Consider the following 27,381-nt stretch of genomic DNA (forward strand, 5'->3'; position numbering starts at 1 on the left):
AATCTTATCCTAACAGGTTCTTAATTAAACTTTCTTATATGTGGGGTTTTACTCTTGTGGTAATTGTTTTTCTATAAAGGACGGAAACTGAAGCCGTTCATTAACATTCTCATGTTCTAATATTGTTGGTTTTCATTTTACAAGAAGTCTAAAACTGAAAAAGCCTCAGTATTGCCACTTTCACACTCCAGACCTTTTCCAGTTTGAAGAACAAATGGTTAAAGACCCATTGCCACTTACCGTGATGCACCGCGGTCACAGATGAATTTCGTGGTCCATGAAATTCAAAGATTCAAATATTGAAAAATAGCTTCATATTAAATCCTTTTCCGACATAGCACTAAGGCTCAAAAATTATTCTTTTACATTCTTTTACGGCTTTAGGGACTATTTAAGAGTTTATTCAAAATGTTGGAATTGTTTTTTCAGTGGTGACACGATTCAAAATGTAAACAAATTGTGATGCATCACTATAAGTGGCAATGGGTCTTTAAAAACCTGATGTGAAATTGAAAGCTATCGAGTGGGTGTTATTTTATACCCTTTTTCGCCTTCATAACAATATAAACATTAAGAACTTTATCTTGTTTTATTTGATTTAGGAATTCTTAAGTGTTAATTGGATTTTGTTAAATAAGAACTCGTTTCTTATTTTAAGCTAAAACAGATTCCTATGTAAAGCGGTGGCGTTTCCAGGGATCATAAATAATAACAATAAGTAGCTTATATTGCGCAATAATCAATACTGAGTGGCTAGCCTATCCCCTTTTCCTCGCATTCAGTCTGGTTAAATCGCCTTGGTGATAATCAACCTCCTTCTAAAATTCCTGAATCCGCCACTGCCGAAGGGGATCTAAACGAAAATTCCTAGCGTAACATATTTTCTTATGTCAAAGTTTTTATTGTACACGCTAATAAATAAAGATTAAAGAAATTTCAAAAAAAAAAAAAAAAAAAAAAAGTAATATAATTGTGTGCGGAAAAACAAGAGAAATTGTCAGGGTTTTGAATTGATTGGTTTTATGTTTGTTTAGTGTTCTCCTTATTACTATAAAATATATATTTAACATTTACCCAATTAGTTCATAACTTTTACTGGTTATATTTTTTATTCAGGCATTGTTATCCATTTGTTAATTTTCATTCTTTTTTTCTCTCCAAGACATGGCGTCTTTTCACAAAATCAGCGCCGTGTTGATATGTTCTATGGTACTTCTAACGGTCCAAGGCCGCGTGCGCAAGAAAAAAGATGCAAGCGTCGACACAGGTTGTTGTTACACTTCTCATGTTCATATTTAGCATACAACAACTTGTGTACTTCCTAAGAACGCGCGCGCTCATTGGTTAATTGGAGGTTAATATTGTACGATATTCACCTCTGAATCTCGGAATATTGAGTCGGCAACAAAATGGCATCTGCCGGCAATCGTTTTGCTACAATTTCCGATGAGGAAATTGAAAAAATGAAAGTAAATGCCATTCCTATCAATACTAAAAAGGCAATGAAGTATGTCCTAAAAGGTTTGCTAAAAGTTTTGCTAAACGTTTTGCTTGAATTTGTCACGCAAATTGCAAGTTTCTGTTTGTTTGTTATTAATGAATCATTGTATATAAGAATAAGTTACTCTGTACACAAGTTGGTATATGCTAAAACAATTATTCGCCGAAGACGAAGTGAATATCGGGGAATATTAATTACCTCGCCGCTCGAAGCCGACTCGCGTCTCGGTAAATATTCCCCAATATTCACTTCGTCTACGGCGAATAATAGCTAAATATATACATTGAAATACCTAGGGACCGTTCGTTTCGAGTTTCAAATTACCGCTGGGTTGCTTGATTACAAACGGATCTACACAGGGTTTGCCTCATTTAGGGAGATTTTTAAAGAAAAGCCGTTGCATGACTGAATTGCAATACTAATACGTATATTGTTTATTAATTTGTTCTTTTAGCCCCACCTATTAAAAAAGAGGGAGCGTGCATGGTTGGCGAGTGGCAAGGCCAGGAGAGTTCGTCCATTCCCAATATCCCGACCCTAATGTGGTTCCATACACCATCAATAATTGAAATCGAACCAGGTAAAATAGAATATGTGCTTTAGCAGGACATTAATTACGTAAGAACAATTTATCACTGTGACTGTGACTGTGACTGTGACTGTGACTGTGACTGTGACTGTGACTGTGACTGTGACTGTGACTGTGACTGTGACTGTGACTGTGACTGTGACTGTGACTGTGACTGTGACTGTGACTGTGACTGTGACTGTGACTGTGACTGTGACTGTGACTGTGACTGTGACTGTGACTGTGACTGTGACTGTGACTGTGACTGTGACTGTGACTGTGACTGTGACTGTGACTGTGACTGTGACTGTGACTGTGACGATGCTTTTCTTATCGTCATCATTTTTTTCATCCCTCCATTTTCTAACGAAGTTCATTTTCCGATTCCAATGATTTAAGGTCACTATCAAGCTACTGGTCGAATAATTAAGGCAAATTACCTGAAAGAGCGGCTGACCTTGAAGGACATAAACTTCAATACTGCTGAAAGAACAAATATGGACTCACTTCTGAAACTGGATATCCTGGCAGACACCTTCCACATTGAGGTATATTTAACGATTTGACCCAGAATGCTTCACGAGTCAATAGGGATCTTAATATGCAGTATAGCAACGACGACGACGAGGGCAAGCATACGATAGCACTATTTTCGATATTCAATAGACTCCTGTACGAAACACTGTGCATCATTGCCGCCTCATACTGAAAGTACGTTTTACGAAAAAAAGAGAATAGATACGCCTAAACCTCATCAAATTGCTGACTTTCTTCTTAAGTAAAGAGCTCCCAAAAAAACGTCATTTCACTCAACAGGGATGCTTATTGAATAAGATACTTGACAAACACAAAATAACAACACATTAAAAAATTTAAGCACCTTAGGCCCTTTGCAGCTCAGTAATCACGTGCTGATTAATTCACTAACAGCAAATGAATGAATATTTTGATTCCTATGGGTGAAATTTACTGGAGAGTAAACAAACTTTCTACGACCTGTTTCAAGAGATCGTAATAAGACTGCATTTCGTAACCACTAGTTGGATTTGACTAATTCTCAATATAACACTTCTTCCCCTATAGTCTTTTAAATGGCTTTCTTTATACAAAATGATGAATTTTCTGTCTAATTCATGCACGTCTTTTACTTATAGGGTGAAGTTACTTTTTATGCCCTTCAAAGTGTTAAAATATATGCGAGGAAGATTGTCGCTGCTGAAGGAAGTCGGATCGTTTTTGCTACACCAGACTGGATACAAGATTTTGCTACTCCAGTAGGAGTTCAGAGTAACGGAGTTGGAACCAACGGAGAAAATGGAAAAGACGGCAAAGATGGACCTCAGGGTGAGTAATGATATGCAATGATTCACTTGGTAAAATACATATCAAAAGAGATGAAGAATATCCTGCAAAGCCATATTAATATAATTGCGCGTATGTATAAATTAGTAGTAAACTAGAAAATCGGTTATTAGTTAGCATTATGTGAAAATTAAAACCTGCTTCACACTGGCGTCGTAATCGTAAGCAACATACGCAGACTCAGTAGTGTACTTCTCCCTTGTCTTTTAACGCCTGGGTGATAAATGTGATACTGAGTTTGCATGTGTTGACTAAGATTCTGATTTCGACGTTAATGTAAAGCAGGCCCAAACCAGGGAATCAACTCCCTTTACCTCCCCCTACTCTCTCTCTCTCTTTCTCTCTCTCCTCTCCCTCTCCATATCCCTGACCCTCCCTCCCTCCCTTCCTGTCCTTTTCCCTCCTCCTAATCTCGCCCTCTCTTTCTCTTTCCTCTCCCTATCCCTATCCATGACCCTCCATTCCTGTCCCTGTCCCTCTCCATATCTCTAACATTTACCTGTTTTCAGTCGACGTATTCAGTGACACTATACATGGCGAACTTGATATCAAATCTAAAGGAGGAAACGGACACAAAGGACAAGATGGTGGCAATGGTCGTCCCGGTTCTAGTGCCGCTAATGTAAGTTCTTTACTAAATTCGTTGCTCAATTACCACACGTGATGATAATATATACAAAGATTAAATCAAGGAAAGTGCGCGCAAACGAGTTTTTTATGAAAACGAAAGACCAAGTCTTATATCGCACATGTCGCTTGACGATAACAAATAGCCGTACCACCATATATTTATTTTCATGTTGACCTAGATTTACCTTTGAATGAATAAAAAAAAAGTACGTTGCAGCAAAAAATAGGACAGAATACTAATTGTTTCGGATTTAGTCTATAAGCCGACATTCGAAATCAGGAACTGAATCCGAAATCCGAAATCATTGAATAATGATTGTAAAATTTAATTTTTTGGTGATAGCCCGGGTTTTAATATTTCGTGTATTTATTCCGGATTCCCGATTCTAAATTGCGGCTTATATAGACAAACCTGTGATTGTTCATTTTACGTCTTCCGTTTTCGATATCATCAATCAAACTTACGACGGGTCAAGTTTATTCCAATCGCGAGCGAGTATGAAATTCCTGCGACTAGACAGCCATTTTCCATGTTGCGGTATAATGGCTATACGGAATGCCAATAGTTTTTCCTGATTAGGATGAAACTCTTAAGATCAAGCAAACAAACAAAATAAACAACATTTTCTTCAACAATTTGATAATTTCACTGCAATTGTACTTTTACTATCGAAATAAAATACCTTGTCCTTTTCATTATAATTAAGGCGTGCGAGCGTCAAACAAAACCAAAGATGCATTGTCTAGGTGCAACTATTTTGCTGCTATTTTACAACTAAATAGTTTATAACTAAATAGAGTACAAACACTAGAGTGAAGGCAACTAACCCGTGAAATGAAAAAATACTGATCAACGTGTTATAGTCAAATAGACACAAAAGAAAACAATGGAATTAAGGTCTACTAATGTGTATATTAGTCTAATATCTATTTCACGGGTTTAATGACTTCACTCTAAATGTGTGCAATAGTTATCACTGTTTAGCAGTAAATAGCACTTATTAAACAAAAGAAAACAATATAATTAGCATAAGATAACACTATTTAGTGATATTTATGTTGCACACTTTTAGTGTTTGTACTCTACCTTTAAGCGCACATGGATGGTAATTGTTGCACTCTAATAAATTGCGGCGCAATCCGTAATTACAAGTAACAGCAAAAAATTTTTTACAGAAAGGTGACAAGTATGGGCATTGGCGTTGGTGTGGGTACGGAAGCTATGTTTCGAGGAACTATGTTGATACTGATGAATCTGCAGAAGCAAGAAAAAAATGTAAGGCTAGAAATAGAAATTCAGAAACTGGTAACAGAGGAGGAAACGGAGCAAGAGGAGGAAATGCTGGAACCCCAGGTACAAAAACATAATTCAGATTTTAATCAATAAGTACAAATTTTAACACAGTATCTTTCTTGCTAATCATATAATGCTTCATGTACTCAGGCAGCCCAAACAATGTATCTGTGATGTCTTATTTCGAAAACAAAATCGTAAAAGATTAGAATTGAAAAAATTAACAAAAAATAACTTCTTCTTAGCTTTTAGCTGCTTTCAGCCGTTTTTTTTTCTTTTTTTCTCCCATCCCCACCTAAACGTGGCACTTCTTACATATCTCTTTTTTGAATTCACAAATCCATAACGTCATCAAAGGTTACTTAGTGAAGAGGACAATCATGAAATAACGAATATCTTTCTAAATATCGAACCAAAAAAACTGGAAATTCTCTTAATTATAGTGACATGCAATCCAACCATTTTGGTATGAACGTTTAAATTATTATCAAACTCATTAATAATTCATGAGGGAAACACAACAGAAATCACGACCGTGAAGAGTGTTGTAAATCTGAGGCCCCGTCCACACGTATACGAAAATTTTTGTATCCTCAAATTATTTTTTGCGGATACGAAAATGTTTGCGTCCACACGCAGCGTATTCGAATCGTTTTCACCGTCCACACGTATCCGTTTTCGTAAAATTTGCGGATACGGACACAAAAATTTGCGGACACGTGTGGACGCAACCCGTATCCGTAAAAAAAAAATTGCGGATACAAAAGTTTGCGGATACGTGTGGACGGGGGCCTGATACAAAACTGTGTTCATTTGCATAAACTTTAAGTTGGATTTTCTTGGCCAGATTTACTTTAATTTTGAAAATTTTAGTGAAACTCAAAGAAACTAACCTAGACGTTTGATAAGTCATATACAGTATTCGTGTCCATGTTGTATCAGATACACAATCACTCGGCTACGCCTCGTGGTTGTATATCTGATACAACACGGCCACTCAAACTGTATATATTCCTTAATTGTAAGACAAACAGTAACAATAAAAAATATGATTTTATGCTCGAAAAATCAAGAAGAGGATAAACTACAGTAAATTGGACTTAAATCAAGCTAAGTAGATCTCAGTGGTTCTCTTTAATAAATAATTCAGAACTGTCATATCTATACTTTAGTATATGTAATTTAACTTTCACTACTAGTCAAAATGTCTACTACAAAATCCAAATGCAAATTTTACCAATCATTTAGTAAAAGGATCTATTCCAATTGTAAGAAAGGTATTCAATGCTCGCATTGCATTGGAGTTTCACACCTTAAGTGTGTGCAAAACACTAACGAACAGGATACTAACGACTTCATGTGTCCCGAGTGTATTGCCCAAGCTTTACCTTTTATGTCTTTAACTCATGATGGATTTCAATTAGCACCTTTCGAGTTACAAAATGGATCGAGTCGCTAATATGACCTACATCGTCTTAATTCCTTATCATTTCACCCAAGAGAATATGAACTAAGAAAAGGAATCCCCCCTTGATGCTATTTTTAGCTTGGAGATATTTTGAACGAAGAACCTGATTGGTTGATTTCTTGAGGGTTGGCGGCTTCCAGTCTTGCAGTATTAAACAAAGCCTGTGTTTTTGTCGTGGACGTAGCAAAATATGGCGCTTTTCGTGTCCTAAAACGAGGCATTAAAGGGCAGCATGATTATCGCGCGGGCATGGTAACAAGTTAAAAATAGCATCAATGATTCTAAAAATAGCATCAAAGTATGCACATGATGGGGCACGGGGATTCTTTCTCTTCGTTCATTTTCTCTTGTTTCACCCCTTTAGAAATGATAATTCTAATATATCGAAAGCCAACTTTATCATTGACAATTTTTGTGATCCAGACAAATGTGTTTTTACTAGAATATACAAAATATGGAAGAAGGTTTCAATAGACCTTTTCTGAGATAGCGAACATGCTGCATAGTTCTTTTACTCCGACGAAGGACTAGCGTCCGAAACGTCAGTTTTTTCATCTTTTCACGGTGTGAAATGGAAGACGAATCAGATGGGGGTCTGTATTGTTCGTCTTCTTTTCTCCAAATATACTGCAGCGATTGTTTTTATCCAAAACAACCTGACTTTCATCTGAGAATATCACTTTTTTCCAATACTCGTTACACCTGATTTCAGAATAGTGCGAACTCTCGGGATTTTCAGTTTCGGTCGATCTACGGCACTCGACCGACATCACTCGACGGCTTGGTAACCTGGCTAACCAGGCGGGTTACATAGCTATCAATGGCAGCCATGACGAAAACCACACTCGGGAACTGATCATGAAAGACACAAGCAAATCAGGTTTTGACAAGACCATAGACTTCAATATGCCATTTCCATTGTCTGGAATGAAATTTAGAATTTACAATATTTTATTGGCTGTGTTCCCGATTAAAATTTTGAAGTAAACTAACGTAACCTTACGTATAATGAGCTTATACTTACATGTTAGCAGTCGGTACCTTCCTCGTCTTCCAAGTGCTTTGACATCTCGCTGCTGTTTATAGAGCTTTCTTATTTTACCCACGAATGTCTTGCCAACGAAAAGAGCCCTGCATGTTTCTTGAATTGTGGAGCCATAAATTATCTAATGATAGATTACCCTCCATCGCAGATCAGTTGATATGGCTTTCATGATCAGTTCCCGAATGTAGCTTTCGTCATGACTGCCATTGATAGCTATATAACCCTCCTGGTTAGCCTGGTTTCCAGCCGTCGCGTGATGTCGGTCGAGTGCCGAAGATCGACCGAAACTGAAAATCCCGAGAGTTCGCATTATTTTGAAATCAGGTGTAACTGTTGGTTTTTTTCTTTCTTTGCACCATTTGACTCGCTTCGTCTGACTTTTCGAACAACCACTTTCGTCTTTATCACTCGCCTTCTCAGCCCTTCAGAATGTAAGACCCTCTGAATTGTTTCCTGACAAAAAGTCGTATTTTTTTCTTTATCAAACTTCTTAGTGATTTCTCTTAAACTGAGTCGCCTGTTTGCTTTTGCTAGACGTATTAAAACTGTTTGATCTCTGTTCGTGAACTTGTATTTGCGACCATTTCTCTTCAGGTTTTCAACTGATCCACTACGTTCCTTCTTCTTTAGAATGGTTGTTATGGTTGTTCTTGGAATGTCGAGCAATCTTGATAGTTCAGCTTTTGTTTTGATGGTTTCTGACAAAGACACAATCAATCATTTCGCTTCTGTTGACAGTTCGGCGCCTTACGAACCATGGCCGTAAACAAACGGAGTGTTCTCAAAAACTAGTCCTCAAACCAAGTATTATTGCAGACCAAATTCAAGTTCCTTATATCGATGAAACGGCAAAGAGCTGGTAAAAGCTCAAGTGAAGTTTTTTTGTTTCTACGACGTCTTTTAAATCAAAAACTTTCTTTAGTGATTGTTTATCTGTTGTCTCTTTTAGTAGTAACGATTTTCCCGCCTAAAATGACGGCACGCGTCGTATTTTCGTACATTTTCGCTATCTTTTTCAAAGCTTGGGAAAGAAACTTTGTCACGCAACGTAAAAAGTGACGAATATAGTTGTAGTTACCAATGAATGTTCATTTGTGGTGAATATTTTTTCTCAGGAAGGGGTGGAAATTCTGGAAGTGTTACTCTACGCTACAGAAATTTAAAAGGGTGTGTAAAAGCTAACGTCTGCGCGGGAACTGGAGCCGATGCAGCCAATAATGGACAAGGTGGAAATGGTAAGTCGAGTCCATCAGTTTAATAAAACTGGTATTGCCTTGAAGAAAAAAAGGAGTTATGCGAGTCTATGAAACAGCTTCCTTTGTTTTGCAAATTGATGGCTTGCTCTTGTGCCGCGGAAATTTTTAAAAGAGGTGTAAACGAGAATGGATATGCCAGGCCGGAATATGATTCTTGTTCCCAGACCTTGCCCGCTTGGCCGACTTTGCCAAGAAACGAAAATCTCTGGTAGAATCCGGCTACCATTGTTTTCTGGTTGGCTAATACAACTATGCAGAAAAAGCTGGTTCCCGTTTTGGAATTACCCGGTTTCCTTCGTTTTTTCTTGGTGGAAACCAAAAGGGATGAAGCTGTGGATACCACAGGTTGCCCAAGATTGATTTTTGTGTTGCTATCTTTTAAAAGAGATGTAACCGAGTATGTATGTTTCAGGATCCCTTTGACTTTGCCAAGAAACGAAGGATACTGGGAGAATTCAACTACGATTTTTTTCCGACTAGCTAATGCAGAAAAAGCTGTTACCCGTTCGTGAATTCGACCAGATTCATACATTTTATGGCAGAAACCAAAAGGACTAAAGTTTTGGAAACCACAGGTGGCCCAATATCGGTTTCTGCGTTGCTATCGTATACAATGAAACGTTTAACTCTCCCTAGAAACTCCGATAAAATTGTCAATTGTCTTGAAAGTAAGGAAACTTTACCTGACTCTTTAAAAATCGTGTTTTTTTTTTTGTCTGTGCAGTTAATCCTCAATCCAGATACGCAGAGCAAGACTTAATCCAGCTAAAATTAATTAATGGATTGACTTTTAGCTTTGCAATCAATGAGTTAAAAAATGCAAATAAAAATCTTGTCGCACTCAAGACAAGAGGCTATTTATTCCATAATTTGGGACCAAGAAAGAGAAAAGTCCCAACCACCATAAGTATTAATAAGTATTAACTCGAATTGACAATGAGTTTAAATTACAGGTGGCAGCGGTGGTACAGGAGTACAAGGAATACGGTGCTACGCATACGATATGAGCGAGACCTCAGAAATAATAGTATATGATTGCCGCAAAAGCCAAAGACTACACGCAAAAAAAGGTAGTGAAATTGCAAGAGCGTTATGCGATGATGTGAAAAATCGATTGGGTGAAGATAACCTCGGCGCCGTACTTGGCTACAGTTTTTCTTTTGGAGACGAGAACGATAAAAATTTTGTTCAGGAAAGTCTTTCCATTGCCTTGTCTATCGTTGCCAAGAAGTGTGGCTTCAGGAAAGCCTTTAAAGAAATGCTCAGCCAGCCAGTGTATAGTGCCTTTATAGACACTATGAAAGTCCCTGATTGGGTTCAACTGCTTGTCAAGCTCAGTATCAAGATGCCTGACCAATCTTGGCAAACGATGCTGAACCTCTTAAACCTTGGTAGAAGTGGGGTAAGGAATGATTTGACTTTTGCTTATAATGTGCTATCAATTACAATATTGCTAATAGTATAATGTAACTGTTCACATTCTAATCCTTTTTAATGAAGAATAATATTTGTGATATTCGATATAGTCACGAATGTTGAGACAAGCATAATCAGACAAGTGTAAACAAAAACTTAGGTACCCTGCGAGCAGAGTCTCTTAAATTAAAAGAGACTCTGCTCGCAGGGAAAAACTTAGGTACATTCACAAAAAAAAAACCCAAAGATGTGTGGGGCATTACAAGGGGGTTTGCAAGGCAAAACTGTCCCAAGGGCAAATAGTGAAGATTGTTTCTAGTATTTTAGAAATCCCCCTGGTTGGCCTAGAGAAGGCCGCTGATAGGCACATTAATCATATGAATTATTTTTGTAGAAAGCCACAGATGCAGGAATTTTGCTATCAAGCAATGCCATTAGAGCCAAGAAGTCCCTTGTGTTTGACATAACAAGGGAGATGTTTGACATATCCCAGCTGCCTGCAGATCTTAGAGGTTACAGTGTAAGCCTGCCAATGGTTTTGGTATGGGCTATTAGAGAGAGTAGGTTGCACCAGTGTGCACCAGAACACATGGAGTTCAACCTGAAACTTGATGGTAGACCACTTGGAGGTCAGTACTTAAAAAGAAATTTCAAACTTTAATCATTCTTATTGGTGTCACTCTACGTTTTTCCAAACTGAGTTTCAAAATTATAACTGATTGAGTATTAATCAATATCATTAAATACAGTGTTATGTGAAAAAGCATCTAAGTAACAGATGATAATGATTAATTCAACTCTTTACCTTTTTGTTATAATAGTTGCCTGTACAAAAATATTTAAGTTAAGGTACGCAAATATATTGTTATATTCCTTCTTTTTGCAGGACGTGATCAAATTTCAGTAGGCATTGTACCTATTAGCCTTGCTTCTGCTACGAAGGGGAGCCAGAGCTCTTTGTCTGTGCATCCACTTGCTATTGCAAATTGTAGAGAAGAGAGGTACGACTGAGTATTACATTAAGTAAGCTGTATTAAGACCTAAAAAACTTTTATTGAGTATTATAAAATTTGGTCATTATATACAATGTAATATCAATGTTCAATAAACATTGGGGAAAAGTTTGTAACTCTTTGTTTTCAAAATTATTCCCAAATTAAATAAGAAAAGCATGAACTATACCAGAATCTTATACACACCAAGATAATAAACTCATCTTATTTCAACAGAGAAAAGATCAAGACATTGCTGTTAAGACTTAACAATGAAAAGAGAGAAATTAAGAACAATGGTCTTCTAGTGGATGGCAAACTTTACAAAGTTAAATTCAAAGGTTCGAAAAAATACCTTTTCTCAAAAGGTTATAATAAATTATGTATTGTACATATAAACTTTTTAACAAATTAATTTATATTAAAAAAAAGTTTATAAAGCATTGAAAAGTTAAGTAAAATCTTTTGTTTCCTAAAGTAACCCTTGACCTAAAGGCACTCCTGATGTTAATGGTAGACCCAGAGGATGAAAGCTTTATACTTGGAGATAGAGGACTTGAGGTGCAATTTTGTGCTTTCTGTGAAGCTTTAAGGGTAAGTGTTACCTTCTCCAGTAACAGAAAAATAATCTAGTAATTACAAAGAACAAACACTGAAGCCAAGTAGCATATTGTGCCTTAATGTTTTAACACACACTTATAAGAAGTGGTTACGACATTCACAGCCATGTTGTATCAGATTTACGAACACAAGCTGCAGGAAAGTGATTGAAAATCTGATACAACACTTATGAGTTATATTGTGAGTTGTGATATTACTGAATTTGTATCTATATATAGGCATGCAAAGAACACTGGAATGGTGCTTATGATGAGGTCTGCCTCACATGTCTTGCATCAAAAGCTAACATTGGAAAGTAAGAAAATTATATTGATTCATAACTTTATTAAGCCAGGACTCGATAATAGTTCTCATATAGGTCTACTTATCACAGACTCAAGTGAATGTGAAAAGCATTGAACTGAAGGACAGCAGTTAAAAATTGTCTAGAATATTGGACTACCATTATGTTCAAATCATTTATTTATTGATTCATCCATTATTTGTTTGTGGTTTTTAGATGGACAGGTTTTCGTGACGATTTGACATTTCTGTTTGATGAAGAGTTGGCAAACATTCCACTCTGCTCTTTGCATTGTGAAATGCGAAATACTGAGCAGTTGCTGGGAAGTCTGGGGCTATTTGCCCACAGATGTGGTACTCTTGAAGAATGCAATGAAGCACTGGCAGACTATGGTCCTGAAGCATCCAGGGGAAAGGACCGAATAATGATTAAAAAAAAGGAAGGTCAAACGACTGCTGTTTCAAAAAGTAATGTAGTCGTAAAATCCTTTTCAGGTAAATCTAGTATTTTTTAAGTTGCTCATCCACACAAAATATTGAATAATAATTTTCAAAAGTGTATTTTCAATTTTTGATACAGGATCAACAGCCAAAGCATACCTTGATAATTATGAAGATATTGTTTCTCAATCTTTGCCTGTGGAGAAGGTAGCACTACATTACAGTGAAGTCAGTGGCTCTGCAAAATATGTCATCCTCAAGTTTGTTTCATTTGCAGATTCAGTTGTGAAGGTAATTGAAAAGTCTTGTACTAAATACCATTAAATAAATTAATTTAATAAATTGTCATTAAGTCATCCTCATCAGATCATTATCATGATTACGATATTATATTATTAAATATAAGAAATTATGTTAATGCTTAATCTTATCTTTACCAGTATTTAGAAGAAATTGCTGAAAAGGGGACATTCAGAAGAGATTATGGTACCAGACAAGAGGAAATTCTGCTGAAGGAGAACATCGGTATGTGCCACATATTTAGATTGTGTTGTGTTGTATAAAACCAAACTATCCCAAACTTGTATCCTTTTTGTACTTTGCAGGTAACCAATTTCCCTTGATATTCTTAAGATCCAATAACATGATTGAAGACATCATAAGGTTTATTTTCTAATCAGAGATAACAATTTTGAATGAAAAAGGCTATTTTTTCTTTTTTGTAGTATTTGAAGCATTCATAGAAACAGAGATGCTTTCTTGGAAGGCATGGTTGAAAGATGTGGAAGATCGTTTTCTTGAGATGGAAAATAATGTGCCTTTAAGTTCACCTCCCAAAAAGAAGCTAAAGAAGAGACAGCAAAGGAAAACAGAAAACAAAGTGTCCTCAGTGGCTGAATTTGCTGCAGAATTACAAATTGACTGTTTCAAAAAGGTGACATACTCAAAAATAATTGTTTATTGAAATTGTCCCCAATTTATCTACTTGATTTCCTTGAAACTTAAAAAAATACTAGAATGCACACCATAAAACTGTTAAACTAAAGTAATTAATATGCATCGTCTAATTGCACTATTTTGTACAAACTAATACTATCATTGAAGCAGAACTGCAGTGCAAACAGCAATAGCAGCCTATCTAGCTTTCTTTGTGTTTTTTTGTTTTGTTCCTGCCTGTGAAAGCTTAGTTTGTCATTGACTAAAAATGGTTGATAACTATATTATTATTGCACTGAATTATAAGTTAGTAGTTGTTTCAGAGTTTCATAACCGTGCACTCTATTAAAGTCTTCCTTAGGAATTTCCTCTAGCTTCTCAAACATCCAAACTACTGTATGAACTTAAATACTCAACCCAATGTATGTACTAGAAGTAATTAGCTAATGGCTATATTACTTCGAATTAATATTTTAACACTTTCATTTGATTTCTCTTGAGGTCTTTGAAGGTTGGCAAATTATTGACCTTGTCATGAGGAAAAATGTGTATGAGGATGATGAAGATGAGAAGATAGATATTTTTGATGTTAAGGTATAAAGAGTATAAATTTTATTTAAACAATAGAAATTCATGACTCTGAAGAGTGCTGTAAATTCTGATTCAATTCCCGTAAACTTTAACTTGGATTTTCTCCGCAAAACCTAAATTTTTAACATTTTTAATGTGAATAAAATCATTTACTTAGACATTGTCAAACAAGTTCAAAACATTTAGGTCATGTTGTAAATCTCATACAACATGGCTGCTCATGTTGTAAATGTTACTGTTATTTCCCCCACAGTCTAAGTTATTATATAATTGCCCTTATCCTATGCAATGATAGGTCCACACTCACACATATGGTTATTTGATAAAGAAAAATTTAATAAGGACCTTCTATCTTATCTCATCTCAATATTTCAGTGCAACATTTGGGGGAGACAGCTGAGACACTTATTTGGAGTCTCTCTTGGTGCAGGGGACTACATCCATTACACAGTTGACCACAGCGCAATGTTACTTCGACAGCATCGGTCACTTGTCAACTATTCAAATCAAGGATTTGAAGCAGCACACAAAGTACACCGTGCTTTATATTCACGGGCCACGAACCATGACCAAGCTGGAGGGAGTCAATCAGGTATTTGTTTAACTTCTACATTGTTATCAATTTTTTAAAAATTATTATCATTACTTTTAATAGTAGTGGTGGTGTTGACGGTTAAGTACTTAATGGTCCTTATTGATTATGATCAAGAAAATAGTAATCTGAGTCTCAAAATCTTGTGAATTTTATTTTCTAGTAAACCAGATATTGACACATGTGCTCGCAGAGAATATGCTGTCTTTACGATTACAGTTTGTTAAAGCTAAGGAGTGCATTGCTGGAGGTAACAATGATGGGCTTCAGCTGCCCATTAAATGATGACATAAATCTGTTTTCAAAACCTTTGTCCCACATGAAGTTTGTAATTGTTGAAATAGAAATTAATTAACAGCAGAATCTGAATTTCATGAATCTTGATTAAATGAGCAAACAAACAGTGCAATGATGCTAAAGTTATTTTTAGAAATGCTGAAGATCTTCTAAATGCCTTGAGCATCGTGTTCACATGGGTTTAATTATTTAATACAATTATTTTCAGATTATTCTTTTAGTTACAGTAATTCCTATCTCACTATTTACTATGTTCATAAGGGACAAAGTTTTTGAAGACAATGATTAATAATTATTAGACACAGAATGCTATAATTCAGTTATCGATAGTGAAATGTCAATTTTCAAATTAAATTTTATAGGAAAGACAAATTTTTACTATCGAGGATGTGGGTGGAGGAATAAGACTGCTGGTTGGTCAAAAGATGACCAAATCTGGATTCTAACAATGGATGAACTTTTTGAAAAAATATTTGGCAAAGATTACCTAGAATATAATTATGACAAGGACCATGGGACAAAGGTGGCTAGTGACCCCAGAGAAAGCTACAAATACTGTCACCCTGATTGGGAAGATGACCTTGAGGATTCTGCCAACTACAGCAGCGAGAAAGTTTGGAATAAAAAACCAAAGGCTAAGAAATCCCTCATATTCGAGATCGAGAAAACCTCATGCCCAAAGACAAGACAAGGCCCTCAAGCCTCCAGCCCAACGGGTAGTCCTCAAGCCTCCAGCTCAACGGCTAGTCCTCAAGCCTCAAGCCCAAAGGCTAGTCCTCAAGCCTCAAGCCCTACGACTAGTCCTCAAGGTCCTCAAGCCTCCAGCCCAACGGGTAGTCCTCAAGCCTCCAGCCCAACGGGTAGTCCTCAAGGTCCTCAAGCCTCCAGCAGCCCAAAGGCTAGTCCTCAAGGTCCTCAAGCCTCCAGCAGCCCAACGACTAGTCCTCAAGGTCCTCAAGCCTCCAGCCCAACGGGTAGTCCTCAAGCCTCCAGCCCAACGGGTAGTCCTCAAGGTCCTCAAGCCTCCAGCAGCCCAAAGGCTAGTCCTCAAGGTTCTACTAATACTACAGGTCAATGTAAAAATGACACATGTCCAGTTGTTGATCTTACTTACCCATGCAGGGCTAAACCATTACAGTCACATCCTCGTGCCGTTTGCTTGTCATTATCTTTAACACGCCAACAGTTTGCTGATATTGATATCTCTGAATTAATTACATCCTCTATAAGCAAAAAGGATGTCAAAGGAATCTATGGTGATTGCAAAGATCTAACCAATCCATTCAATCTGACCCAAAGACCTCCAGAATGTGCAGTTATTTGGGCTGAAGAAATCGCGAGGAAAGCACGTAGAGGAAAGAGACCCACATCAGTTAAAATAGGAAGCACTGGAATGTTCACTTCTACTGACATTGAGGTCCTCCACAAGTACTGCCAAATTGCTAAAACTAGGCATATGATCAATGAAGAAAGGAATTGGTTGGAAAACGTGGATGATCTTTCTTGTCCTGAAATTGAAAGCATCAAGAAAATTTTATGGGAGAGGAACATGACAGCTACCATTTTGACTGTTGGTGCAAAGTCGATCGATGTGCAATCATTTGCAACACTAGTAAATGAAAGATATCTGGATAATTTTTTAATAAACTGTGTAATTCTGAGATACGTAAAAGATCAGGCTAACAAGCAAGTAATTTACCTTCCATCAGAAGCATTCACCTGGCTGAGTAGTAACAATGACAAATTTGTGCTAGATCAGGTAGTTAAGTCCATCACTGAAAGTACAATCCATCCAAATGATAGCGTACGCCTTGTGCTTGTTCCTGTTCACATGAATGAATGCCACTGGGGACTTGTGGTTGTTGATCTCATGAATGATAGACTTTTGTTTGATGATGGGATGAAATGGCAGCCTAGAAGAAGTCTTTTGCCAGAAGTACAGCAGCTTCTTGATTTCACATACAGGGTCAGACCTAATGACAAAAAGCTTTCTACAAAGTTTTGGAACCAGAAAACTAATTTTGAAAGATTTGGCATGCCTTTGCAGATGACAGGCACCACACAAGGCACTGGAAGTTGTGGTGTGGGAGTGATACTGTCCGCAAGAGACTTTATCATGAGTACAGAAGTTTCAAAATTTAGCTGGACCTTTAACAACATTAGGAGTGAGCGCAAGAACCTTTGCCTTAAAATTGTTCATTGGAGTAAGACTTAGCTTAGATCCTTGACTGTGGGCTGTTATTCAGTGAGATTTTCTTTTGGGTTTAATCACTGATTTTGTCCCCCTTTATTTCAATTTCAGTGCCTTGAGACAGCAGAGTAGCTTGGCCTATCACAAGGCTGTTATTCTGTGAGAGTTTCTCTCCGGGTGTCTCATTGGGCATCTAGTTTGTATATAACTGATTGTATATAATATTGCCCATAAAAATAATGCACTAATTGTTTTCTTTATTTCAATTTCAGTGCCTTGAGACAGCAGGATAGCTTGGCCTATCACAAGGCTGTTATTCTGTGAGAGTTTCTCTCCGGGTGTCTCATTGGGCATCTAGTTTGTATATAACTGACTATATATAATATTGCTCATAAAAATAATGCACTAATTGTTTTCTTTATTTCAATTTCAGTGCCTTGAGACAGCAGAGTAGCTTGGCCTATCACAAGGCTGTTATTCTGTGAGAGTTTCTCTCCGGGTGTCTCATTGGGCATCTAGTTTGTATATAACTGATTGTATATAATATTGCTCATAAACATAATCACAATTCTTTTCTCCATATTTTAATTTCAGTATCAAGAGTAATCAAAAGCTAAATATGAATCTTCCCTATGAAGAGTCTCACAGTCAAATTTCCATTTCTTGAATTGTCATATAATGGCCACCATATTAATTCACATTCTCTTGTAAGTCTTCCTTTTCCTTCATCAATAATGATCTCTGTTTTCATGGTAACATTCTGTGCTAGCCTTCCCATTTTAGCAGCCTCTAAAGCCTCGCGTCCAAATAGTTCTTCTCTTTCTGCAATTTCCCTTGTACCATTAAATAATTTCGATAATTTCAATGGCACTCTATGTTGTTCATTGAAGGCCCTTTGAACATCTCCTAGAGAGTAGGTCTTGTAGGACACTTTTTGTACTCTTTCTTTCCACATGGGAGGCTTCATGTGTTTCACTTCTTTAACACTGTTTACTGTGGCACTTTGAATGTTGTGAAGCAAGTGCTCAAGATATGTAAGAGGTACACTTGTCATGGTAACTTGGTACCATTTGGCTGAAATAAAATGCATTGTAAGTAAAGAAAAATATGATGATGCAGTGCCAGTTTGGCTTCCTGTTGAAGAATATGGTCGGCTAGTACACTAAATAAAATAGTAATAAAATGAACACAGGAGAAAGTTTTTTAGTATAATACTGACAAAAAATATATACTGAGCACTTATTCTTTCAAAGCTAGAGATTCATTTTTTTAGGAAGGGGTGGTCGGGCTGGAGGAATCCAAGAGTGGTCATTAAATTTCTACTCGGTCAAAAGGGAGTGAAATATTTTATACTACAATAAAGAGGAACAGGAATTCTACAATTTTCAAGAGGAGGTTCATTTTTTATGCAGTCAAGAAAAGAGCACTAAAGATTTAACATTTGCTCTTCATAGGGATTCCTCCGTGATAATAAATACCTGACCTTAGCCGACATTAGTATTTAAATATTTTATTGACTAATGAAAATTGATCTCAAAGTTACTGACCAGGAGCTTTCGGGATATGCGCTGAATTTAATCCTTCCACTAAATCTCCTAACCATTCCAGGTAATGTTGATATCTTATGTTGTTTTTGATACGTTGTTGGCTTGGCAACAATGCCTCCTTATCATCGAGCCTAAATGATAACAGTAGTGGCAGATCTTCACCCGGGTGACGCTGTACGACATGCGTCTCTGCAGATCTTCTTGAACGGAATGATTTAGGGCAGAATGAACATCGGACAAGGAAAGTTGATGCCATCTTGAGACGTGGAGAATTTCTGTTTGGACAGTCACGAATAACACTTTACGGAAACAACAATAAGTGTTGAGAATATCGCCGAACTTGAAAATATATATGCCACGTAAATGTGGTTGAATTAGAAAAATTGTTAGGTTAACTTGGACAAGTCTTACTGAATTCTTTAAAGGTCAAAGTTCGGTTTTTATATACTTTTACCAAAGCAAAATAAGTTAGTTTAGGAGAAAATAATTAATCAAAGCTATTACATCCTGATTGAAAAATGTTTTCTCCCTTAACAAATCCAAAGCTCCCATTACTCTAGTAGCTGAAACGGATGTTGAGTCATTCGCCAACGTGCGTCGGTCTAACTCTAGGCCATACTGTTTTGGATTTGAGTGAAAGACGACGATGAACCATAAAAATAGAAGAAAGGCAAAACGACAAAGATGGCTGCAGAGAAAGAGAGAAAAAGAGGCAGAGGAGAGAAGGAAAGATAGAGAGAGAAGAATTGAGGAAAGAGCAGAACAGTTGATAGCCATGCGAGCTAATGATTCCAAAGTTCTAGAGGAACAGGGAGAGGAACCACATGCGCCAGAACCGCCGAAGAAGAAACTCCGACTTCCTACTAAAGACGTTGCAGTTAAAGAGATAAATTCCAACCACATTGTGCGTACCAAGAAGCATTTGGGCAGCGGCAGTTATGGTTCGTGTTTTCTGGCGTTTTACAGAGGCATAACTGTCGTGGTCAAGGAACTTCAAATCCACAGCAGCGATCAAGAAACGAAAGAAGACGCAAAAAAACGCACGCACAATGAGCTTCTGAATGAGGCGAACATCATCACTAAGCTTGGTGATCATCCAGGTCTGCCACTGCTGTTTGGTATTTGTAGCAAAAGCACTCCATACAGACTGGTGCTACAGTTCCATGGTAATGGATGTGATAGCCTCACACTCCTTCGAGCTCTGCACTCCAAACTGGTAGCGAAGAAACGCGAATGGGATGCGATCATGATTAAGACAGCCGAGGCTTTGCAACATATACACAGTGTTGGATTTCTACATAACGATCTAAAATCGAACAATGTGTTGTTGGACAAACGGGGTACCGTTCTCACACCGGTAATAATCGACTTTGGCAAAAGCCGACCAATTTCGAATCCAATGGGACCCAAGACCTTATCTCTTGAAGAACAAGTTAGATACAAGAAAAAGTATCCGCACATCGCTCCCGAAATCGTTGAGGGACGCGCGGGACAGTCCGTCGCGAGTGACATTTTTAGCTTCGCTAAAATCGTCGAGCAAATATATCTAAAATGTAAGTTTGAGGAGCTTCCTCATTTAGTCACACTATGTCTTTCGCCTTCCGTTGAAGCAAGGCAACGTTGCGCTGAGCTTTATTAAACCGATTTTGGGAAGGGTAGTTATTAATAGAGGCTGTATTTTACATTATTGCTACATGGGCGATGAATATAAGACTTTTATAAATGCGATTCACGGTGGTACCAAATAGGGCAAAAATGACGGAATTTGACTGAATGTATGAGCTTTTTAGAATTTAGTTTTTCCATCGTGTATATGACACGAAAATATTTCATCGTCCAAAATGTATAGTTTGTAAGTAATAATCAATATATCGTAATGAAATTAGTTTCAAAAGCATATTTCTATATCTATTCTACGTTCAAACATATTTCGTGTATTTGCAACTAAAACTGGAGACTTGTAAACAAAATGACGTCACCACTTGTGCTAAATTTTCTTGAATTTCTAGAGAAATATTTTTTTAATAACAAATTTAACCGTGATATTCTTATTAATGCCAATAAACTACACATTAAGATTAAAATTTTTCCGTTTCATATGCACTTTAAAAGCTTTTCTGAGTTGTCCATATCTAAGATATTCTAGCTCTCGTGACCGAACTAGAGAGTAAATCGTCGATGCAAACGGATTATTTTGCTTTCAACTTTGACGAAGGACTGATGCCCGAATTCATTAGAAAACTAAGCACGCAAATACTTTACTCGCTAATGTTCAGTCACAACAGAGGTCCTCTCTATTAACTATGGTCACAATAATGTTTTAAGTTACACCATGTAACAAAAAGCTGAGAAATAACTTTTCAAAATACTTCAAACACCATACGTTTAAAATAACATTCCTACACGAGTCGAGAACAATGTTTAGAATATTCAAAACTGTTCACAGAAAAATTGTAAACTTAACAAATCGCACATAGATTTCCATTGTCTGTCCTCTTATTGATCATAGATGACGTCTTAAAATGTTCAAAACTAAAGTGGAACCACGAGCGCAGCGAGTGGTTTCACTGTAAAGTTTTGAACATTTTAAGACGTCATCTATGATCAATAAGAGGACAGACAATGGAAATCTATGTGCGATCTGTTTTTTACAACAAACTGCGAAATGTTTACAAAATAAAATAAGCGAAAAGTTTTTCGAAAATTTGTCATTCAAGGAAAGCAAGGCGATAGACCAAACAGCTCCGATTATTGTGAGCTTTTGAATATTTTCGCTAAGATAGTTAGTTTTCATGATCATTAGAGGACAGAGTACAGAAGTAAGACGAAGGTTTTTCGGTTATTTACTTTTGAAAACTTCAAAGGTTATTTTATGACTTACAAAAGTTTTTTCATAAAACACGTCAACATTTCACAACCAAACTTCCTACGCTGTGATTGGCTAATTTTGACAGTTCTTTGACAGCCACTGTGAAAGAATGCTTGCTATTGGTCAAAACTTTTGACATTTACTTATAAATGGCTTTTTTAGCTAAGTCGAAAAGAGTTTGAGTCAGAACTCAAAGGTTCTAAAAAACGAAGCTTACTAATAAGTTCAGCTAAGAAAAGCAATGTCAATTTCGCTTGACAACATAGACATTCACGTTCTGGATGGAGCAGCCATTGAAGATCGACTCTGGAATGGAGTTAATGGCCATCTCAGACTGTACAAGCTCATTCAAGTCTTTTTCTTCGCAAGTTGCAAAGCGAGATGAATTTTTCACGTCTTCCTCTATCTTTTCTGCCTCCAGAACTAAATATTCGTCGGCAAGACTATCAGCAAGATTAAATTCAAAGTTTGGTTCCTCTTCTAGTTCCATTGTCGACTTTTATTAGCAAAATAAATTCGCAAAATCACAGTCCTTACGATAAAATCCTACCGGCGAGTCTTGTTTTCAAAAACATTACGTCATCCATGTGTCTGTCCTCTTAGTGATCATAGCTCTCAGCCAATCAGAATGTGTTATTTACGTGAGTTGTTGTAAAAAAGCTAATTGCAAGGAGACTTTATAAACTTTGTGTTGCCATAATGTTTTGAATAAAAACATTGATAAGATTTAATCGTATTTGCTGACATTCAATACTCAAAAGGTTACGCTCGAAGTGCAAAAACCAACACCTACGCCCTAATTCATGAAACGCACTTTCTGTTTGACCCCTGCCGATGTTGGTCCTCTCAGGAAACGGACATCAGCAGGAGGTCTGTTTTTCAAAGTACTATGAAGCTCGTTATGATTGTATCTGTTTAGTTGTGCCTAGTGTTTATAGAACTGACCTTTTGCTGGCGAGCTAGCAGTGTTTATAAGTTGAAGAAGGCTTTTTATGCCTTGATATTTTCAAAATTGGGAACTTATTAAACTATTGAATAACAGTAATAACTACATTGTTTCTGAAGACATATACATTTAATTGGTTGATAGTCGCCATTTATATCACTAGCGGGAACAATGAATCCAGAACGAATATTTAACCCCTTCAGTAATTTTCATCCATATTATATTCCCTTAAGGTGCAGTCGCGTAGGCCGGAGCCGAAAAACGTCAACGTGTTTGAATTGACTGTATTAAAAATATTACATGCTCATAAATAAAAGGAAAAAAGCAACAAGCAACTTGTAAGATAACCAGTGCGTTAGTTATCTAAGCTTATCTTGGCTTTTAACAAAATATATCTTCTGCTTTTCTTTAGATGCCCGAAGAAAACTTGCTTTCGTGGATAAAGACGGCTTTGACATTTTTGGAAAGAACAGTCTCTTTGCCCCTCTCGTAAAGTGGGAAGAACTTCAAAATGACGTAAACAGAATAAAAGATACAGCAAAAATATATGAAGACACCTTCACGAAAGTTATGAATCAAGTAAATGACGAAGAAAACTTCCAGCAGGTAAGTTATACAAATGCTTTCTTTTAATTTGGTTTAGGGCCACAGACCCTCTTCGATAAACTTCAGTCGTCTGCCCACCACGTTTGCTTTGCTATGTTGTTGTCCCTGACCCACGTTGATTCTTGTGTTAGGCACAAGTTTTCTTTTTTCGGGGGACTCAAGAAACAAGTCAAAAGAGTTAGCCCTGGCAGTAGGATCCCCTGCTCATGTTAGATCTTGTTCTTGATTGATATAAGCTCGACATTTCTTCAAAACTGAGTGATACATCGCCAAGTGAAAAATCAATCAATACAGCGTTTTCACGTGAGGCCACAGCGGCCATCGTGGTGTTCCAATAATAATAATAATAATAATAATAATAATAATAATAATAATAATAATATATTATCTACTGAAAGCAAGATGGCAGGATGATCAATTAAGTCATGAAGGCTGCTTTGCATGGCTTAACATGTGGGTAAGCGCTCCTACCCATTGTGTTGCAGGCATTATGGAATTGTACGAACAGCTAACCCCAACGAGAGTCTACTCCGCCTACAAGACGGGAACAACAGACAAGAATAATGTCACAAGCAGAATGTGCGGCGAGGGTTCCGAATGTCTGGCACATGTACTGGCTGGATGTCCGTCTCTTGCACAGTCCAAGTACCTGGATAGACACAACGCTGCTTTGAAAGTGTTTTTCTTTGAGATGCTAAGAGATCTCAAACTGGCTGATAGTACACCCCCATGGTTTTCTGATGTCAAACCCAAACCACTCTACAAATCAACTGACGCTGAAGCATACTGGGATGTACCTGTATATGCTGACCACATGTATGTACGATCTAACCGTGTGGACGCGCGTTTCATCGACCACAATAACAAGAAAGTACTCATGGTGGAAATGAGCTGTCCGTGGGTTAACAACCGAGAAAAGAAAGACAAAGAGAAGACGAAGAAGTATGGAGCACTTAGACTTGAGCTCACAAAACAACACCCAGGATACACGATCTTGCAAGTGAACCTCATTTTGGACGCTCTTGGAGGATGGTCTAAAGAGATGGAGCCTGAGATGAAGAATATCTTTGGAGCAAGATACAAAGATGTATTACTCAGAATGCAGAAAGCGGTATTAAGCTGCACAGTGAACATTGCAAGAACATTCAAATTAATCACATCTTAAGGACATTTCAAACATTCCAAGTATTTAAACTGCATCTTAAGAACATTAATAATTGGTTTTAAGTGATTGTATATATTATTAATCCTGTCATGCTGGTAGGTTACGAAATTACGCCCTATCTAGCTTACCTAATTAGCATTCAAACGTGTTTACTGCTCATAATAATAATAATAATAATAATAATAATAATAATAATAATAAATAAATAACAGGGCCTACGGTTTTAAGTCCTTGTCCGAGAAGACTTGAAGATCTAACCAATTGCTTACTATCAATCACGTGACTTTTTGGAGTTGACTGGGGGGCAACTAGCGGATGCTAAGTCAAAACATATCAAAATAAGTCCTCAAACTATTGTATTTGACTATTTTCACGACATCAAACCAGAAAACAAGAGATCAAAACAACCTCCAGGATTCTACAAGCCATCAAAAAAGAGCTATTACCGGAAGTGACGTCTATTGATAGCAACCTATTGCAGATGTAATTACGAAGACAGCACCTTCTCCGCGGTTATTTTAAGACCCTGAGTGTTGGTCCGGCCGAGGCTTGAACCACGACCTCCCGCACAACAGACCGACGCTCTGACCAACTGAGCTATCCGGGCGGCCAAAACAATACATTTTCTATCCTAGTGGATTTGAACTCTATTTTTATGCAAAAACTGTGCAGAAAGTTTTTATTGTTGGTACACCAATATGGCTGGCTTGTGAAGTGAGTGAAAACACTCTATTAGTAATTGTGATGGGCAGTGGGTATCATTTTAGCTATTACAATCACATCCATTTGAAAAGATTAGTTGTAATTTTACCTTCAATTGTGGCTTCTTTGCAGATAGCGACTGTTATGACCCCGCAGCGTCTCAACAAGTTAATGCACAGAAACGACGACTTATTGCAGCTAGAGGCATAGACGAAAGTGAAAAAAATGATGTTTTTACGGTACAGTATTTAAGTATATTACTTTGTGTATTTACCACTTTTTATGTGTCCCAAAAACGAAGGTCCTATTCTTGGAGTGCAACCACGTGACCGAAAAATCCTTTGAGATATAGATAACAAAAAAAAAACAAAAAAAACAAAAAAACAAACAAAACAAAAAAAAAAACCGCAGCCATCTTGGTTGATCTAATAATAGAAGCTTAATGAGGAATGATTTTTTATCGTCAACCAATATGGCGGCTATGACGTAGCATGCTCTGCCTCCATATATGCCGTGTATAATGGGGTCGGACAACAAGAACGAAGCGGTAAAATATGGCAACAAAAGGATGGCCAACTTTTTCTCTCGTTATAGATATTTTACTTAACCTTAACACTTATTTTTTTGTTTCTGCAGGCCATCAAAGAATCAGAAACACAGATGGAAAATACCATAGTAAAAATATCCTCATCATTGAAGGAGGCTCAACAAACAGCGGCAAATAGATTATCCAAACAGCAGTTTTTTGCAGTGCTTACGGGTATTACAGGTTTTCTTTCCGCTAAAGGTCCATACGACGTCATTGACAAAGCTGTTGCAATTGCAAAGTACGATGGAAACAAAGCTTGTCTTACGTCTCTTGATTCCGTTATTGGAAGTGTCAATAAATGGCTGACTTTTGGGAAATACTTGATTCTGAACGATTCCAGTCAATTGGACTTTTACAAAGTGGACGTTAACTCAGTACCTGATATGATGAAGGTACCATACAATGCTTGTTGTTTTAATCCGCCTCTATCTTAGGTCCGCCATTTCGAATTTCCTTCTCGTTAGAAAACACAAAATTATATGCAAACCTAGCCTCCTTTGCAGCCGTTCTTAGGGTCGTCACGCAACGTTTCGTTGCGTGACGACCCTAAGAACGGCTGCAAAGGAGGCTAATGCAAACCATATTTCTGTTTTTTTCATTTTCATTTCAATAATACTATTTAAATACTTTTAAAATTTTTTTCACATTCTTACATATTCTTGTTCTATTTTGTTGGCATTAAGGCCAAACTAGAGATGAATAAAGAACAGTTGGCTGCTGACTTGGTATGCCTGTTGGAGGAGGCTACTAAACCTCGTGACGTTGCTCGTCTTAAAGCGGAAATTGAGTCCTTTTTCGTTTTGGGCGCAGCTCGCATCGACATGATAGCGAAAATTATGGACCTTGACAACACTATTGGGGGACACAATTTTGATATCCCACTTCTGGAAAAGACCGAGAAAGCAATTACTGAACTAGGCAAACCAACAGGTATGAAAGCTATTGTTTTAAGTGACTGCCTACTTTTGAACGTTCGAATTGAGCCCACGATGTGCGCGCGTTCAAAAACCGCTGAAAAATCTACAAGATTTTATTGAAGAACCATACGCGTTTTGAGCTTCAACAGGGCAAAACCCTCAAGTTTTGCACAAGACTCTCTATTTTGTAATAGCTTATTTGAATAAACTCCTAAAAATCTAGGTTATATCAACATTAAAAAAAAAGTTCAATATTCTAACACATGAAAAAAAATATTTTTGTAGGGAAATTTGTTCGACTTTATGAGATTTTTTAAAAGCATATGATTGCACGAATGAAGGCTAGTCAATCATTTTTCAACTACGTGGATATTTTCGACAAAAAGACAAAGAGATACATTGATTTGTTTTGTTTTTTGTTTTTTGTTTTTTGTTTTTTGTTTTTTGTTTTTTGTTTTTTGTTTTTTGTTTTTTGTTTTTTTTTTTGTTTTTTGTTTTTTGTTTTTGTTTTTTGTTTTTTGTTTTTTGTTTTTTGTTTTTGGTTTTTGGTTTTTGGT

At 37.0% G+C, this 27,381-nt stretch overlaps 5 protein-coding genes across 5 annotated transcripts; all 5 read left to right on the forward strand.

The window, feature by feature from the left end:
• Positions 1–1,141: 1,141 nt before the first annotated feature.
• On the forward strand, positions 1,142–9,368 carry LOC148906424 (uncharacterized). Its single transcript, XM_089038030.1, has 8 exons — positions 1,142–1,267; positions 1,956–2,081; positions 2,469–2,617; positions 3,224–3,413; positions 3,941–4,053; positions 5,238–5,415; positions 8,984–9,103; positions 9,289–9,368. The coding sequence occupies exons 1-8, from the start codon at positions 1,165–1,167 to the stop codon at positions 9,366–9,368; spliced, it is 1,059 nt and encodes a 352-aa protein (XP_088894156.1). The 5' UTR covers positions 1,142–1,164.
• On the forward strand, positions 5,244–26,054 carry LOC116290545 (uncharacterized). The gene is made up of 18 exons (XM_089038188.1): positions 5,244–5,415; positions 8,984–9,103; positions 10,078–10,526; positions 10,935–11,169; positions 11,427–11,541; positions 11,770–11,873; positions 12,011–12,126; positions 12,372–12,448; positions 12,653–12,930; positions 13,016–13,167; positions 13,317–13,401; positions 13,602–13,810; positions 14,314–14,406; positions 14,779–14,995; positions 15,159–15,245; positions 23,258–23,451; positions 25,451–25,557; positions 25,955–26,054. Exons 3-17 carry the CDS (start codon positions 10,128–10,130, stop codon positions 25,526–25,528), a joined length of 2,439 nt encoding a protein of 812 aa, XP_088894314.1. The 5' UTR covers positions 5,244–5,415; positions 8,984–9,103; positions 10,078–10,127; the 3' UTR covers positions 25,529–25,557; positions 25,955–26,054.
• LOC148906425 (uncharacterized) lies at positions 15,741–18,670 on the forward strand. Its single transcript, XM_089037615.1, has one exon. It carries the CDS (start codon positions 15,741–15,743, stop codon positions 17,505–17,507), a length of 1,767 nt encoding a protein of 588 aa, XP_088893741.1. The 3' UTR covers positions 17,508–18,670.
• On the forward strand, positions 19,018–20,758 carry LOC116290546 (serine/threonine-protein kinase 3). The gene has a single exon (XM_031697602.2). The coding sequence runs from the start codon at positions 19,677–19,679 to the stop codon at positions 20,667–20,669; it is 993 nt and encodes a 330-aa protein (XP_031553462.2). The 5' UTR covers positions 19,018–19,676; the 3' UTR covers positions 20,670–20,758.
• Positions 23,911–24,766, forward strand: LOC148906426 (uncharacterized). The gene has a single exon (XM_089038196.1). The coding sequence runs from the start codon at positions 23,942–23,944 to the stop codon at positions 24,614–24,616; it is 675 nt and encodes a 224-aa protein (XP_088894322.1). The 5' UTR covers positions 23,911–23,941; the 3' UTR covers positions 24,617–24,766.
• Positions 26,055–27,381: the final 1,327 nt, after the last annotated feature.

This window comes from Actinia tenebrosa, unplaced genomic scaffold (genome assembly GCF_029948245.1).
Source record: "Actinia tenebrosa isolate PJP-AT-01 unplaced genomic scaffold, QUT_ActTen_1.0 PGA_scaffold5__44_contigs__length_20552954, whole genome shotgun sequence".
NCBI classification, from domain to species: Eukaryota; Metazoa; Cnidaria; class Anthozoa; order Actiniaria; family Actiniidae; genus Actinia; species Actinia tenebrosa.

Bases quoted from the DNA above. Each gene is read 5' to 3' on its own strand.
- LOC148906425 (XM_089037615.1), top strand. From the start codon at position 15,741: ATGGATGAACTTTTTGAAAAAATATTTGGCAAAGATTACCTAGAATAT.
- LOC116290546 (XM_031697602.2), top strand. From the start codon at position 19,677: ATGAACCATAAAAATAGAAGAAAGGCAAAACGACAAAGATGGCTGCAG.
- LOC148906426 (XM_089038196.1), top strand. From the start codon at position 23,942: ATGGAATTGTACGAACAGCTAACCCCAACGAGAGTCTACTCCGCCTAC.
- LOC116290545 (XM_089038188.1), top strand. From the start codon at position 10,128: ATGAGCGAGACCTCAGAAATAATAGTATATGATTGCCGCAAAAGCCAA. The intron at 11,170-11,426 runs GTCAGTACTTAA...TTCTTTTTGCAG, and splicing joins TGATGGTAGACCACTTGGAG to GACGTGATCAAATTTCAGTA. The intron at 11,542-11,769 runs GTACGACTGAGT...TTATTTCAACAG, and splicing joins GCAAATTGTAGAGAAGAGAG to AGAAAAGATCAAGACATTGC.
- LOC148906424 (XM_089038030.1), top strand. From the start codon at position 1,165: ATGGCGTCTTTTCACAAAATCAGCGCCGTGTTGATATGTTCTATGGTA. The intron at 3,414-3,940 runs GTGAGTAATGAT...ACCTGTTTTCAG, and splicing joins CGGCAAAGATGGACCTCAGG to TCGACGTATTCAGTGACACT. The intron at 5,416-8,983 runs GTACAAAAACAT...ATTTTTTCTCAG, and splicing joins AGGAAATGCTGGAACCCCAG to GAAGGGGTGGAAATTCTGGA.